The sequence below is a fragment of the Mesitornis unicolor genome, unplaced genomic scaffold, assembly GCF_000695765.1.
Source record: "Mesitornis unicolor isolate BGI_N332 unplaced genomic scaffold, ASM69576v1 scaffold2189, whole genome shotgun sequence".
NCBI classification, from domain to species: Eukaryota; Metazoa; Chordata; class Aves; order Mesitornithiformes; family Mesitornithidae; genus Mesitornis; species Mesitornis unicolor.
Window position 1 is genome coordinate 1 of NW_010205034.1, and position 17,249 is coordinate 17,249.

A 17,249-nucleotide genomic window follows, 5' to 3' on the forward strand; every position below is an offset into this window, starting at 1 on the left:
TCTGTGATTCTGTGATTCTGTGATATCCAGTTTGATTTGTATAGCTTTTTAAAAGGATTTCCTAGGGAACTGACCACGACACTAACAGAACATCAAGCAGCACCTTGTTCAAAACCATCCTTACCTGTGCAGTTACCACCACTTCTGTCCAACTCGTAGCCCACTTCACACTCACACCGGAAAAGTCCAGGGAGGTTATGACAAGTACCGTAGACACAGATGTTAGGAAGCGAGCACTCATCAATGTCTGGTAAGAGGAAAAGGAGGGGGAAAATATGAGGTTTTCTTATCTTTTTAAGCTATAAACAGAGAACTGCAAAAAAGTTCAGAAAACACGGATCTGGAAGCCAACTGCTCCTGCAAACCGTGTAAGCCCAGAAAAAACACCATGCAAGATTTACCTCTGGAGCCTAAGAAATCCAATCCATAACTCTCTATTTTCTGGGCAAAAGGCTCTTTCCAGTGTCACTGGAAGCCAATGCCAGACACAATCTGAGTTTATCAGTGGGCTAATCTGACAAGTAGCAAAACTAAACACGGCAGGAGATACGCTTTAAAAAATGAAGTGCGTTCTGAAACGGCAGTCGTCTGCAGAAAGCTGAACACCAGCACAGCAACAGCTTGTGCTCAGAGGTGAACGTGATGCTCATCTTCACGCTTCTGCATCTGACAGACATCACGTCTGGCAAGCGGAGCTCACCTCTGCGGTTTTTGTCCAAATCACTGCATCTGATTCAGCATTTACTGAGCGCCGTGTGCACTGCATGAAGAAAAACCACTCTGGTACAATAAAAAATGTGTGTTTACGAAGGACCTCAAAATACTGCATTTAGTGCAGACATCTGAGACACCAAGGGAAGTCTGTTTTAGCAACAGGAGCTAGGCTCGACGTAAGCCATTTGAAGTCAGCTAAAGGGTTTGAAAGTGAATTGTTTCATGGAACATTACGGAACCCAATATTGTTTTAGTTTACATGAAAATTCACTCTTAAATTCTTTCTCTTGGTAGATTACTAAAAATAATACACAGAACACTTTCCAGGGGAAAAAGTCCTATTTATAGTGATGTACTTATGAACTCTTATCAAACACCAGTTACTATGAGTTATTACTATTTCATACAATGTGGCTGCGGCTCCTTGACTGATTAGTGTTTTATCAACTGAGGATTTCAAACGTTACAGTCAAATATATGACCTTAATAAGGTTGGTATGGTTTCTATTACTTGGTTTTTGTGACTCTTTGCATATGCAAAGCTCTTAGGAAGGAGCTGTAAGCAGTCCACTGACAGCTCACTTTCGAAACTGAACAAATACTCCTGGGATGTTTTTTTTGTGGTCATAGAAACTTTCTGCAAGGCTTCAAACTCTGATTCAGCACCTCACAGAAGCCCTCAGAGCATGTTCACCGGATGAGCTCCCAGTGTTTTACAGCTTTATTTACACCAAAGCACAGTAACAACTTCTTCTGCTTAACTGTTATGAATAAAACAGAGAACTGGGTACAAACTGACCACGATGAAACTGGATCACCAATCAGACCCACAAATAGTAGGTTGTAAGGCAGGCTCCAAAAAGCTGTTTGTCTACCTCTTGTTTATGGAGAGAACATCTAGAGGCCCGTAGTAAATGTATAAACTAAAAAAAGTAACTATTGACAATTTTCATGCAGTTCTCAAATGCAACCACAACTGCAACCAATTGTAGAATTTTTCGAACATAAAATATTACTAAGGCAGAACTTGTTGAGTGTTGTTTAAAGCTTACAGAGAATTACCTTCACATGCTTTCCCATCCGTGCTTGGCAAAAATCCCATATCACATTCACAGCGATATCCTCCAGGGGCATTGAGGCACTGCCCGTTTTCACAGAGGTTCAAGTTCTCTGAGCACTCATCGAGGTCTGTAAAAGGAAGCGCAATCACAGGGTTACAACAAAGGTGGCTTTCTCGCCAGCATTAGTTTCAGCTGAAGCACGCACTGTCCCAAGGCTTTTAATCAGTTCTGTAGCTCTGAACACTTGCAGAAGAAACTGAAATCTAGCTATGTGCAGAGGCTATTACATGTGGCAGCTTAGTGTATTTCCTACATGTTGAAAACACAGCTTCTAGTCAAAAGGAAAACCAGAGAGAGGTACAGACTCCTAAAGCACCTACAGTTAATAACTGGAGGCAGTACACAGGACCACATTTAGACTCAGAATGAGCACCTGAATTTTATTATTATTTATTATTATTTTTATATTTTATTTTATTGTTTCTATTGCAGCAAAGCCTAGAGGCAGCAATTGAAAGAAGCGGTTTGCTGTGCTATGAGCAAACACATGGTAACAGGCAGCCTCCATGCCAAACATACAAAAACGTGGTGCTGAGGTGAAAATAGTTAGGTCACATTTAAACCAGGTTAACCACTGGTGACAAAAACAGCCTTGCTACTGCACAACGCTGCCGTTCAGGTAAGAGTGTGGCCTTTACTCTCTAGCTGAAATGCTGTATGTCACAAAACCACTCTACCTGTTGCAACAAAGCAGCTGGCAGTGGGAGCTTGTAAAAGTCCATGGCTGGCAAATCAAAGGTAGTACCCACCAGGGTGAGTGCTGCGTGCTTTGGCAGAGGGCTCTAGTCTGAGTCCCAGTCATCTCTTGAATGCATGCACAACAAAGTACCCAAATTAAACAAAGAAAAAATTCTACTCAATGCAGAAATTCTGTAAGCGCTCCATTTGGAAGATGTAGTTCATAGACTCCTGGAAATCATCACATAGGAAAGTAACAAAAAGCACTGGGTTATGAAGGCCACTAAGGAAGCTGAATCAGATTCAAGGACAAATTATAGGGAGAAAAGTAAACAGAATCCCAGGGTCCATTTATAATTTGGAATTACTCAAATTCAGCCTTAAACCTCCTGAGACAGATGCCATAAAAACCTGCCACAGTTGATCTGTGAAGCATCACCAGTAACACTGATACCCTTAGTGCAACAGCAGGGCTTCTGTTGACTAAGCTTACATGAGCTAATCTGTTCTTCAAAGCTGAAGACTGAAGAGTGGGAGGAAACACCTCTCTAGCCATGTTTTACAATCACGTTTACAGGTTATAAAATGAAGTTTCAGAAGCAGCTATTTCCATTATTCTACAGGTCAGCACTGTGTTCTGACACCATCTCTCAGGGTGATGACAGCACACGCTTGTGAAAAGAACAAGTTTTATAAAGTAATTTTAACGCTTGTGCCCTATTATTAAAATAGTACGGTGGGGAGCCAATGGACTAGTTTAGTAACTAGTCAAATTATATGATCAAGCATTGTTTTAGTAAGTCTGCCACCAACTCCAACCAACAAGAAAAGCTCGGTGAAAACCCGCATTTTATCAACTGAAAAAAGTGACTGCTTCAGACCAGGTGTAGTACAAAGTATGGCAACTTCAGTGCAGTAGAAGGCAATGGAAGATAATACATTAGAGAATAATTTCAGATGTTTAAAAGCTATTGTGTATTGGATTACAGACTAACTTAGGTTACAAGGGACCACTGGAGGTCATGCAACGCTTTCCTAAGGGAGCTCACCTGTACAAGTGAAGCCGTCCCCAGTGTAACCTTCTTTACACAAGCAGCGGTAAGAACCCATCGTGTTCTTGCAGTCAGCATGTGGGCTGCACATGTGGGTTCCATTGGAGCACTCATCCAGGTCTTTAAAATAATCAAAGAAGAAAAGAAAAAGAAGAAAGTAACATTAGTAGAAAAACCACACAGTGAATACAAACTTTAAACAGCGTTTGGCACACAGAAGCTCTACTTTAAATAATCTTCCATAATAAAACCCACACGTGTGGGGTCATCAGCAGGCACACAGCTTATTCACAGCCCAACGAAGAAGTCTGACGAGGTAACTGTGAATGAGGAAGCTGCAGGGCTCTCTCAAATTTAAGATCTGTATCTTGTTTTCATGGAGAGCACCAGGAGACCTCTCACTGCCTCCCATCAGCTGCCCTCAAGGAAAGCACATCTCTCTCCATGGTCCAGCCTGTTCTCACCATCTCTCAAGCCAAACATGAGATAATGCTGATTTCCCAGTGACCATGGTGGAGAGTTGGTCCTCCACAGATCATGTCAAATTGACGTAACAAGCCTGATAATTTGGCTTCTCAAATGGTGTGGTCTTGCTTTTTTCAGAATTGCTGGGACTCAGTTTTGGTCTGAACTTACAAATAAATACAAATACACCTGACCCTTACCTGTGCACTTGATACCATTTCCAACCCAGCCAGGGCTGCAGCTGCACTTGAAACTCCCTGCCGTGTTTGTACATATGGCGTGTCTGTCGCAGTTATGGGCTCCAATTTCACACTCGTTGATATCTGTAAGGACACAGAGACGTTTGAAGAGCTCACGGATCAGATTTTCTCACATCCAGGTAATGGACACTGGAATTTCTCCAGAAGGACAATGTGACCATGAAAGCAAGCCTGCATTTCTTTGCAACGTGACATTCAAAACTGAAGCGGAAGAGAAATAAAATCACAACAAAGGAGAAGAAAGCAGCCTGTAGCATATTTCAAACATGCGCTGCCCTGCTATCTGTTTTTCTGGTAGGCATATACAGCAGTACTTCTGCAGTTCACTCCAAAGCCCTGGCAGCTTTTGCATTCAGGGAGGAAAACTAATTCAGGAATTCATCCTTTGTCTAACTGGTGTGCTCAGAAAGAACGTGAGGCCGGAGCCTTTGGGAAGAAGAGTAGCATCCATACAGATTACTACTGCAGGTGTTCGGCATCCTGGGATGTACGTTTGTCAAGCAGCTTTGCAATAGGTTGCAGGTCAAATCTGATAGCTAATATGAAGACCTATGCTGCCCTGACAACAGAGAGATACCGTTACAATTTACTGGCTTGCAGCTTGCCCATAACTTAACACGACTGAGGAAAAAAAAGACAGCTTTCCCATGTGGCCATCCTGGGACCCGGGTAGCTCCACACTACACGGTTTGCTAAAAGGTGTCAGAGGCAACTCTGCTGTCCATGCAGCTCTCCCTAAGCCCCCACTGCATCTGCAAGGATGGTGATGAACACCCGCTGGGCACCGCCTGCAAACTCCTCCTAGGAACCTCCTAGGGATGCAGGCGGGCAATGAAGCCAGGTTCTGCTTGGCCAGAGACGGCGTGGAAGGCGGAGGTCAGGCTGCACCTCCGTGTTTACCGTGACAGCTGATGGACACGATCATCAAGCACGCGGTTTATTTAGAACTCAGGAAACCTGACAAAGTGGAAAGAAGTCAGCATCCTTGGAGACACCAGGGAGCAAGGAATCCAGTCTTCACTACATGCGTTCGTGCCAGCACGTTCTATTTCAGTACTTGCTATTTTCACCTTATTTTAATTCCTGGGCATTTTCTGACAATGTCAAAATGTATAGACAGAAAAAAACAAACCGAACTCCATTCTTTCTCACGAAACAATATTAATGCTCCATATAAGTACTTGGAGAATGCATAAACTCAAAAGCAAAGTTTTCAGAAATTACTACTGGTAACTAAAAAAAAACTGGCAGGAATTTTCTTACACATCCGAGCTATGGATTTTTCAATGCTTTCTGTAACCAAGCTCTAACTGTGCTTTACTTCCATGCTGGATGTAAATTATCTAGAATTAAAATCAAACGACTTAGTATTTACATAAATTTTTGCAGCCTTTCCATGTGCCTTTGCTGTTTCAGCAAGCCAAATAATCTCATTCTGTACGAGAGCTGATGGGAATGGAAAACAAGCTCCCAAACTGTGTGATTACACACAAAACCCAGCTCAGACCTCTCTCAAGAGGACGATTAACAAAAAGCATCAGTCATCAACCCTGTAACAGCCTCTGGGGTTCTCAGCCCCAAAACCAAAGACCTCGGTTTCCCTATCACTGTACAGAAAACAACGAGCTCTTTAAATAGGGCAAGAGAGCGGAGCCATTGGGGAAAGTGTCCAGGTACAATCTTAATCATTTCCTTCACAACCCCTTCTTAGGTCTACATCCACCCTTCTCTAGACAACAGGCCCTGTGTCCTTTCTCTATGCCCTGTACATGTATTTTGCCTTTTCACATGACTCTGAGAAGCAGAAAACATGCCTCTCTCATCCTACAATTAAATACTCAAGTCCACCACTGCTGGTTTGGTTTTTTTTGTTGGGTTGGCTGGTTTTGTGTTTGGTTTTTTTTGTTTAAGTCTGTACTGTGGAACTGCATCCAATCTTACTTTTCCTGGGTTTCCTTCTAAATGAGGCGTTGCTCTGAATCAAGACCTCAGACAAGAGTATTCTCATAATCTGAATGTAGATATAGACCTAAATCTGGCAGCTGGAATCTCCCATTAATGAATGCTGACTGCACCAACAAGCCTGAAAACACGCAAATGGACGCTTACTTCTGAAGACTTAAAAAAGGGGTCAGGAGCAGAATCTCAGAGCACGAGATCTGCCTTCAGCATGTGCAGAAACTCGTAAGAAGATAACATCACCCTCAAGAGGGAACTAGCGTCTGTCAAAAACCTTAAGGGTGGTCAGAGAAAAACCCCTTCACTTTGGCTTGGACTGCAGGGAAAGACCTGAAGGAACTTTGAGAGGTCAGCTGCAGTGTACATTGACATAAAAAAGCTGAGGCAAACAGTCTGCATTTTAACCTTTACATGATTTTAAACCCCAAACTGTTAAACTACTCCTAACACTGAGATTGCACTGCATTTGATGCTTTAAAATATACAAACAATCACAGGCTTCCTTATACCCTGCGGAGCACAACAAAACAACACCAAAAACATCATCGGGGAGAGATTTCTGCCAAGTTTTTTTTCTAAACCACCAGCAAACACAAACAGAAACTTGCATGCAACAGCTACACCACAATGAAGTCATGCTCAGGCTCAAATGTAAGGCAATGTAAAACCAGTCTTTGACTCTACATGAAGTGACTGACTGTGTGCACCCATTCCAGCCCACCTCACACTGACCCACTGACACTTCACACCCGGGAGCCCCATTAGGATGTCTCAGTGGAACAGCAGCACCGTCACATTGGACGCTTGCTCCCTCACCAGCCGTTTGACACACGCACTAAAAAGCTTGGAATCTCCTGCAGGATGAAAGTTGCAAGCAAAAATCTATATCCAAACATGGGTATTTATAATGGGATCAAACTTCCTCAGAGATCAGCCACTGAAATGCCATTCCACTTGCTTTGAACAAAATCCTGAAATCCTTCTCAGCTGTTTTCCAGGAAAAGAGTTCAATAGATTTCAATGGGGTTTTTTTGCCTGGGTAAAGATCAAATACAGAATGCAAAATACCTTTTCTGATACCATCTACCTGTACAGAGACATTGCAGGGCTTATCTCATTGACACATTCATTGAAAGGTTTTCAGATACTATAAATGAAAGCTGACTGAGGCACCTAAAATACCATCGTTGGCTTCATCCCAGGTTTTACTTATTTTCAAAGCTATCTGTATTTAACTCAGATGTTGTTTTGCTATAATCCCTATTCCCTCCTTTCATTGCGCAGCTGAGTTATAAGCCTAAATTTATTGCACTGCAATTATTTCCAAGGCAAAAGAGATCTCAGACCAAACACGGTCCTGTGTAAACGGGGCAGTGAAATCAATGGAATTTATGCCTGCTTATACTGGAGCTTAATATGGATTTATGTTGCCATAAGTATTGAATTATAGCTTCACAGAATGAAACAAAAAGGAGGAGTTGGGCTCTGTAGGGGAAAAATTAACTCAACATAAATATCTTCAATAAGAGCAAGAGTCCAGGTTGTGCTGTCTGCATGGCAGTACAAACAGTCCTACACTCCTCAAATACTCCAACTATTTTCATAAAATTGTTTGAAGAGAAAGGCATTACTCAGTCTGAGTAAAGGTATTGTGACCCAGAGAGCACACAGGACACTGCTCAAGTCAGGGTTTCACACAACGATGGCCTGTTCCCACTGGCTTCAGGGGGATTTTCACCAAAGAGTGAAGGAGTGAGTCACTGATTTATATCAACCTTCCCCTTCTGCCTCCAGTGTGAGGCTGGGACAAGCCAAGGAAAATAAAGACATTCCAATCCGAGACTGACACTGCATCCTCAGCCGGTCCCATTGTGCCCCAGTCCTGCTGCACACATGTTCTCAGCTTGGTCATTGCACAACTCCCATTTAATACGAAGGGAGTTGTCTGCCTACAACAGATGAGAATACGCATGATAAATAATATGCAGATCTGACATCATAACAATCCCAAGCACTCTGGGGAAAAAAATCCTGTCAGTCACTCTGTTTTGTTGGCTCCTTCAGTTCTCTTCTCTGGACAAGTATTTTTTTCTCTCAAGCCTCTGGCAATTAATAGAGCATCTCTCCCATTAATCACAGAGGCACAAATTTTTAGGGCTGTGGATGTGCAGCAAAAATACACGTCATGTATACCTGTCGTGCTGGCACTGTGCTCGCAAACGTGGCAACCAAACGAAAGAAACAGCCCAGGCAGCATCCACACATCCCATCTCTGCAGGGTCTAGAAGTGGTTCATTAAACTTGGCCAGAGAGGAACACGGGGATAAGTCTCTGTATTCTCACCTATACTCTGGAAACACCCAAGCCATTTCTTTGCATTTGAACAGATGAGAGTGAGCATTAACCCACAAAAATTCACACATTCATCACAGGCTATGAAATCCTCAAGGTACTCTGTGTACCACTTACATTTTCTGTTAAGTATCATTGGGGCTTAAATAGTCTGTGGGGATTCTTAGCAAAGTGTGAATTTAATTCACTCTCCACCTATAAATCAGTACTTTGTCAGGAGTTATGCAAATCCCTTAAGCATTTTCTGACTTTTTAATTTTGTTGGCTCTCTCTGCATATCTGTGCATTTTATCGCACTGACGTTTCCCTGGTATTTCAAGCCTGGGCTCGATTCCCACAAGGCCAGTCGTCTGGTGGAAGTCACAAGGCATTTCCTCCTCCTGGGTTGCTGCCCATGTAATCAGGTAGGGAAAAGGGAAGGCTTCTCAGAGTGTGGAGACTGAATTTCAACTTAGTGCTCATGCAAGTAGAAAAATATATGGAAAGACTTCCCTGTTCTGATCTCTACACCTGTAAAATTGTTTTCTCTTCTGGAAGCACACTTGGATTTTGCTCAGCATACTGCACTGTAAGCACCTCTTGGAGATTCACATGGGGCAGTTCAGTTCTTGCTTGCTATCCATCCTTACATCATCAGCCTGGGGCGCAGCATGTTATTGCTGGACAGACGCCTACGCACAATATGCTCCTTCTGTAATACCCCACTTGGCGGGCAGCATCTTAATATTATTGTCTTCTGGTATTTGGCCTGACACAGCCAGCTCCCAGATTCATAAGGAGAAATGTATTATTTGTTTCACTGATACCAAAACTCTGCTGTGCCACCAAGACTGAAACACCATGTATTATTAATGGCCTGAAGCCGACGGCAGGGGAGAGAGGCAAGCGCATTGTACAGATCACAAAACGCTATGGACCTGTATCTGAGGGAGAATGACAGGTCTCATCTCTTCCTGTCACCGTATCAGACGTCCTTCTCTTTAAAACTATGTTACGTGCAGCACGCAGCGTGCAGTTATCCACTACCATCATCACTACTGGATGACAGTAAGTAATGTTCACGACCAAGCTCTCCAACCTCCCACCCCACGCTGAGGCTGCAGCTGAACATCTTCCACCAGATCGTCTCCAAACGGCACCAGCACGGCCCTTGCAGAGTCAGAGCCTGGTGTCTCAGCCCTCCAACTCCCTGCACTTGCTGTGGAGAAATCCAGCTGACTTTTGAAGTACGTGTATTTTTGATCTGATGACCATCTCGGGCAGCTTCTGCCCCCAGATTCACCTTGTTCAGTTTGACTCTGTGAAGAGCGCCCTGAGCCTGCGCAAGCACAGCTCCACCGGGAGCAAACAGGAGGTCTGCACACACAGCCAGAACTGGCAAGAGAGTCAGAGAAGAGTTTGCTCTGATATTTCCACAGGAACAAGTAAATCTAAGGCTCTACATCAAAAGTGAAGTATTGCAAATTTACAGGCAATACTCCAGAGCAGTAATGAATCACAAAATACAGATGTGTGTGCCAGTACAGGGTTTCATCTCTGCACAAGTACATGTACACTTTACTGACAGAAAAAGCAGAGACGAGATATTTGTCATAAAGCTGGGCAATCTGGAACTGTGATGGGGAAAACTTTGCAATCTTCTCTCTAGTGGCTACCTACCATTGCCTGTCTAGAAAAATCTACAATGAACTGTTCTAAGTCTTGCCACAGTTTGCCTTCTGAATGGAAATTAAACCACTAGGAGCACTTTGCCTAACAAACCTGCACATACAGTGTATATTTTTGCACAATTTTTAAAAATTGGGTTTTGTTACTAAGCTCTGCCCACATTCTTACTGAGAACCAAGGGGGTGGGGGGGAACTAACATCTGTGTGGGATGGGAATGTAAGTCAGTGGGTGGATTCCGAATACTGTTAAATGATTGGAGAAAAAACATGTTTATTTGTTAAAATGGAAACAATCGGTAATGACAAGGGAGCTGAAATATTTAGACAAAACTGTAATGGAACCCAGAGGACGTTATTTAGTTGTTCTCATGAAACAGAGAACCTCCCATTCAAAGCGTTGCAATCATTTTTCTAATTTCTTTTCCACAGGAGTTCCTAAAAATCGTGGATGCTTTTGATCTGCTTGTAAAACAAGAACTGAATTCTGAGGTCAAGGTGCTGTTGGCACGGTCCCTTCCAAAAGGAGTCTTGAAGCTTGCTCTCCTTATCTACGGTACCTGAGCCTGACAACTGCAGCTCCACTCTGATACTGTGCAAACATGAGGTGTCCAAAGGTCTCCACCAGTAAATCAGACTTTTTAAAACCCAGAATGTGAGAATCTGTATACACTGTGGTCACAACGGGACCTGCATCAACACAGCTTCTTCAGAATGAATCCAATCTAGATAGTTCCTGCTTCGCTTGCTCCCTCCTCTTATTTAAATCTAAAAGATTTTGGGGATTTATTTTGAGCGTGGTCTCATCTCAGCTCTCTCAGCAGAACTGATACTTCACCTTTTTGTTTTAGGCTACTGGACTCTTTCAAAGTACTGAGCCCCTCTACAGTATCTGTTGAAATTAAGGTGCCCTGGGGGTTTTCCTGGCGAGTGCCAGCCCATAGCAACAAGCAGCAAAGGACGGGCCTGGGGAAAGACAAAGACATACAAGGCCCTGGGAAGAGCCCCATAGCAGACAGTGTCCATCCAGAGGGCTGGGCTTGGCTGGAACCAGGAGGGAGGGATTTTTCCCTGCCTCTCTGTTAACTAAAGAAGTATTGCTTGGGATATTTGCCACTACCCTGCATCACATGGTGCCAAAATAGTGGCTATTTCCAGGCACTTCCCCAGAAGCCATACCTCAGATTCCTGCCCTGTCTCCATGACCTTTCTCTGTCTTTTGCCTTCTAATAGTTGCTTCATCTTCCCTGACTGCTCCTGACCATCAGTCATGATGCTGGGAGTGATAGCTACACCATGTGTAACTGATCAGCACGAGGGGTTTCAGGTCTATAGCACTGAAGATCTTAATATAATTTAGCACAGAAACAAAGAACATTGAAATGTCGGTCTACAGGGTACAATTAGGGATTTCTTGGATTTAGATCAGTTCCAATGCAAGTCAAAGGCAGCTGTTACTAATGCATGACTATTCGTCCACAGTCCAATATGTACAGTACAACTCCAGCTCTCAGATTGTTCTATGAGAGCTGTAAAAACCAGCTCCATATATCTGGGGCACTTACAGAAGTGTATTATTAACTCCGTACAATAAGGGCAGACTAGGAATAAAAGTTTGCCTCAAAGACATTGCCAGAAATGTGTTTACCCTAAGTCTACATTAAAATTATATTAAACATATGTTTGCATTCATATTTGGGCAAAGCCTAAGACTCTCAACACCTTGGCTTGAGACAGCAGCACTAGGATTATTAATATCATACCCTCAGAGCCTGTATATTTGAATCTCATTTCTGTTTGCTGGCAATACATGAAATACTTGTATTGTTGCCACTTTGCAAAAACTGAAAATATATTTTAGCACATATTTCAAGCCATCTGCATTTGCCAAAACAACGCTTGGAACGGATACAGATACCTGTTACTTGCATGCATAGTATACAATTAACTAATCCAAATGCACTGAGGTCCTCAGGAGTCTGTCAAGTTACAGGCAACGGCATTTTCTATCCTCTTAGACCAACAACAATGCAGTAAGAAGCCAAGTCTGGTTCACAGTGGACATTTGGTCACTCATTTCAGCAGAAGCAGCACCAGGCTGAATGCTGTGTCACTGAAGTTCGGCAGAATACAAGCTCAGCAAATTCGGGTAAGACACAATATTTAGCACAAGTAAGTGAAAGGAAGCACAGCGAGAAGAGGTTCTGAACGCTAGAGAAAAGGGCATGCAGACTCATGAGGTTAAGTTAATAATTAAACTTTAAAACATACCTGTGCAACCAGTTGTGCCTTTTTTTCCTGAATATCCCATATCGCAATGACAGATAAATGAGCCTTTTGTGTTCTCACAGGTTCCACTCAGACAGATGTTTAAATGCAGATCACACTCATTAACATCTGAAAAAAACCATGAATTTAGTTTTATTAAATAGAATTCTTAGAAAGAAACTGGCAAAATCTCTTGAGATACAATGTTTAGGTACAAAAATGGGTCTACGTATGCAAAGAGAAGACGGCTTATGTTAGCTATTCCTCACCTTGTACACATTTAGAGATCTGATTTAACCCTGCTGTATTATCATACCTGTATTAACATACCCTTAATTTCAACTGTCATTAAAAACAGAGACTAAGATTCAACATATTATCCAAAGAATACGACTACTGACGCTTTCTATGTGTGTGTGTGTAATATACATTTATATAAGTTTGCACATATTATCTAGTTTTGTACATGCATTTCTCCTCAACTATGCTCCAGATTTCTAATTTAAACGTGAAAATTTGGTTTTGGAGATATGCTGTTTCATGACTTTGTTTTGAAACATAGTTTTGTCCTGGAGACAAGTTTAAATCAGCACTGGTGATTTATCTTCCTTGACATTTTCCATGGTGTCATTCACCAGCACTTCCTTTCTGCAAGCACTCTTTCATCTGAGCTGCATAGAACCTCACTGGAAGAGGACCCAAAGGTACAATGCTATAGACCATCCTGTCTGCATCCCAATCTACAGGGACATACAGAGATTATAGCTACATTTGATAAATGCAGCTTGTGCTGGGGCTGGTCCTATGGTCAGGTGGCCAACATTAGGGCGTAAGAGCGGTGGTCTTTAAATACCATTGTCTATCTACTTAGAAATAGTGCCTTAATAAAGAATTGTTCTCTAGTTAATGCAGACTGGAAAATGTGTGCTTTCAACTTACCTATGCAAGTCTTCATGTCTTCAGATGCCATGAATCCATCATAGCAAAGACACCTGTATTCTCCTGGGATGTTCGTACACTGGCCCCCATCACAGATGTTAGGATTGTCTTCACATTCATCAATATCTACAGGTAAAAGTCAGATTAAAATATGTTACCTTTATGCAAATCAAGTAACCATAACCATGACAAGCAAACATGTTAATGCTCTGATAAACATGATGAAGATTGAACCCCTGCAAACAACTGAATGGTACACTGCAAAACTGTCCTGATGAGCAAGCTCTTCAATGAAGCTGAAGTCAATGGGAGCTCTGAAGTCAAATTCAGTGACAAAAAATACCAGACTTTACAGAGCTTAAAAAAGCCATCACACATGGAGAACACCTTTACAGGTCTCAAGGGAGGTGACAAACTGGAAACACAGAGTCGAACTCATGATGGGAATAATTACAGTACATACATTTATTTCACTAAGAGATGTTATGGGTTTTTTAGCATCTCAGCTGACTGGCCAGGCCAGCCACACAGTTACCCCCTCTAGAATGCAAATTGTTTGCTCAGTTCATGAAATTGGCCATTACTGAGTGGAGCCAAAGGCAGAAGCAGATACTTTATGACATTAATGCAGCTATGCTAAGGTCTGGAATCTTTCAGAGACCCTGGGTTCATGTTAGTGCTCCTTTCAGAAGACCCAAGTGTCTCCCTGTGCCAGCACCAACACACACCAGTGAGAGCAAAAATCAGAAACTCTGCCTAGTGATACCATGGGAAAAAAACCAGCACAAAAAGGACAAGATTCAGGCACCTCCTCCAAGAGCAAGGGTGTAACTCATTATCAGACCAGTCTATTGTGGATTGCAGTAATTATGCAGCTGCAGAAAATGAACTCACTTTAACTTAAAATATGATGTTCATTATACTTCTAGCAGCCAGTGCTTGTGTGGATACACAGCTTCGGCAAGGAAGAAGGCTCAGCAGTCCCTGTTCATCTTAACAAGCAAATAATGTTGGCATGGACATTAGCCTGGAAATGTTAATTTGGAACGGAATTTGAATTAACATGCAAAATTAAGCTCCAAAAATGGGGATACTAATGACAGAAATAAAGAACTTTATTTAGTAACCTGTCACTGTACTGATTTCACAGTTGGGAGAAAATCAGCTGACAAAGAACCTGTTGTTTCTCCTAATTGAGCTGATTATTTATGCATAACCTCACCAATTCAAACCTGACCTACTACTGAACTGAACAGCATTCTTACCAGCTCAATTATCAAGAAATATATTCCATAATGGCTTCTAGCTTTGTGTGATGTTAAAGATAAAAGACACATTCACACAGAGAGCAAACTGAAAATGTAAAAGAGGCGTTTCACATACTCAGGTCACAGCGCTACTGTACCTTGTACCATGCACAAACACTGAGCATGGCAAAACCAGACATTCAGTGCAATGAGTAGATAATGTCACAAGATACCGTGTTGTTTTCTCATTTTTCACTCGGTTTGGGCAGAAGAAATATTTCAGCATGCAGGTTTTTAGTATTTACCATGTGTTTATAGATGTAACTAACATCTCCTCAAGAGAAGGCAGCAGCATTTTTAGATATTAAAAGGGTGGTGAAGGTGACTCCTCAGATCTCTGGATATTTTCTTAGGTAGAGTTTGACTTGACATCCAAAGGTGTCTGGCGTTTCTGCTATTTAAACCTTCTTATGCATGGGTTATTGCATTCAAGTCTTTCTTAGAGAAGCTATTAACAGCTATTACTGGCTGGCCTACAAATGAAATCCTGTTTTTCAGAGTCAAGGCTGGATATAAACATGCAAAAATTCACAGCTAAATCAGATGCTTTTTTATTCCTCACTCAAGTAAGATCTGACTACAGACATCTATGGCCATGTTTATGGTCAAGTTAATGTGTGGGCAAGAACACTGAGAATCCATCCCCTCCCCACAGCAAAGGCAATTGCTTTCTCCCTTTTCAGAAGGGAAAGATGACAGTTTCCTATTCTGATTCTTTTCATTTAATATACACAAGAAGGTGCTCTAAATGAACTGCTCTGTTTCGAGATGCTGGAGGGAGTGGAGCATCTCCTGCTGAGGAGCGGCTGAGGGAGCTGGGGCTCTTGAGCTTGAAGCAGAGGAGACTGAGGGGTGCCCTCATTCCTGGGGATCAGTTTGGAAAGGGCAGTGTCAGGAGGAAGGAGCCAGGCTCTGCTCTGGGATGGCCAATGCCAGGACAAGGGGCAATGGTCCCAAGCTGGAGCACAGGAGGTTCAAGCTGAAGATGAGGCCAAACTTTGTCAGTGTGAGGGTTATGGAGCATGGCCCAGGCTGCCCAGAGAGGTTGTGGAGTCTCCTTGTGTGGAGACACCCAAAGCCCTGGCCGTGTTCCTGTGTGACTGCTCTGGTGATCCTGCTCTGGCAGCGGTTGCACTGGGGGAGCTTTCCAGGGCCCTTCCAACTCCTGACATTCTGTGATTCTGTGAGGTTCAGAGATGTCTTTGGGTGGCTACAGGCAAGCAGGAATAAAGCGCAGAAGTGATTCTAGCCAGTGGACTGGAGAACCCTAAGACTGCCCAATTACACGCCTGGGTCATTTGGTGTCCAGTCAAGCCAAGAAGATGAAAACAGAAAAGTGGCTCCAAGGACCCTGTCTCCTCCCTTCTCTCTCATGTCCCTCTATTCCTGTCACTTGGGCTTAGATTTTGATTGAGCCACAATTCTGATCAACTGGTTTTACTTTTGCATTGAAAAAGTGCCCCAAACACCAATGTTTGGGCAACTTTTTGCACAAACGTGCCTTTTATGGAAACTCGACCTAAAGCAATCTATTTCTAATCTAATTATTGTACGGTTCAAAGTACTTAATTTCAGGGTCAGTCAAATATGCACTTCTTCTAGTTGATTTCTTACTTTGAACAAGGGTCCCATGCTTGCTGAAGACTGGCTACTTCACGTGTTTCTGATAGCTACAATGTGAGGGGAGGGCAAAATCCACTTAGCTGTATTTTAAGGCTCTTTTACACTTTGCAATGGTAACGAGCGGCCTCAGGGTAACCGAGACCCTGATCAGAGGTCTATAAATATTTAAAAATTCTAAATGTGAGATAATCTCTATTAATTCAGTCTAGAAAACTCTCCATTTGTTCGACTATAAAGGCAATTCTACGCCAAGGAATTAACCCTGTTATGCTTCTCATGCTCTTCAAGGAGCTCCTGGGTGGAATTGGCAAACAGCTGGCAAATATTCACATGCCTCAGCGGGCCAGTGGTTGTGCAGCAAGAAGTAAGAGAAGAGTGGGGCAGAATTATCTTTCCAGTAACCTATGTGGAAATCCCCAAGAACAAGTCACTTACTGGGATTACGACTCCCAGGCTCCCAAAGGAGAACACCCGGCCATTACAGGGCTCTGAAAATTTTCTCACAAAAGTGCAGGAGAGCTGTTTCCTAAGAGTCATACCGCTCAGAACTCAGTCTGTCTGAAAGGCATTCAGTTTTGAAATAATGCAGCATACTTGCATGTGACTAAGCAAAGAATTAAAAATAGGAAACTTTTTGCCTGCTTAAGAGCAGATACCACAGAACCACAGGACAGGGCCATCAGCTCCATTACTGGCACTTCTGTCTGTTATCTCTCCAAGGTGACTGTGCAGTACGCATGCAGAGCATTTTGGCTCATGTTCATGATGATTCTTCCCATTGACTTCAACGCATTTTGGATTTGGATCTCATAAAATACCTTAAGGGAGAAAATTTATCTCCTGCTG

At 42.7% G+C, this 17,249-nt stretch overlaps 1 protein-coding gene across 1 annotated transcript in view; it reads right to left on the reverse strand.

Moving 5' to 3' along the window:
• Positions 1 to 124: 124 nt before the first annotated feature.
• LOC104545962 (fibrillin-1-like) overlaps positions 125 to 17,249 on the reverse strand; it is a gene marked incomplete at its 3' end in the record, with an annotated part of 102,873 nt that continues 85,748 nt past the window's right edge. Inside the window, exons 29-34 of the mRNA XM_010191232.1 lie at positions 13,474 to 13,599; positions 12,538 to 12,663; positions 4,231 to 4,353; positions 3,563 to 3,685; positions 1,777 to 1,902; positions 125 to 247 (exon numbers count right to left, since the gene is read on the reverse strand). Coding sequence (XP_010189534.1) covers positions 125 to 247; positions 1,777 to 1,902; positions 3,563 to 3,685; positions 4,231 to 4,353; positions 12,538 to 12,663; positions 13,474 to 13,599 — 747 coding nt within the window. The remainder of the gene's footprint in view (positions 248 to 1,776; positions 1,903 to 3,562; positions 3,686 to 4,230; positions 4,354 to 12,537; positions 12,664 to 13,473; positions 13,600 to 17,249) is intronic.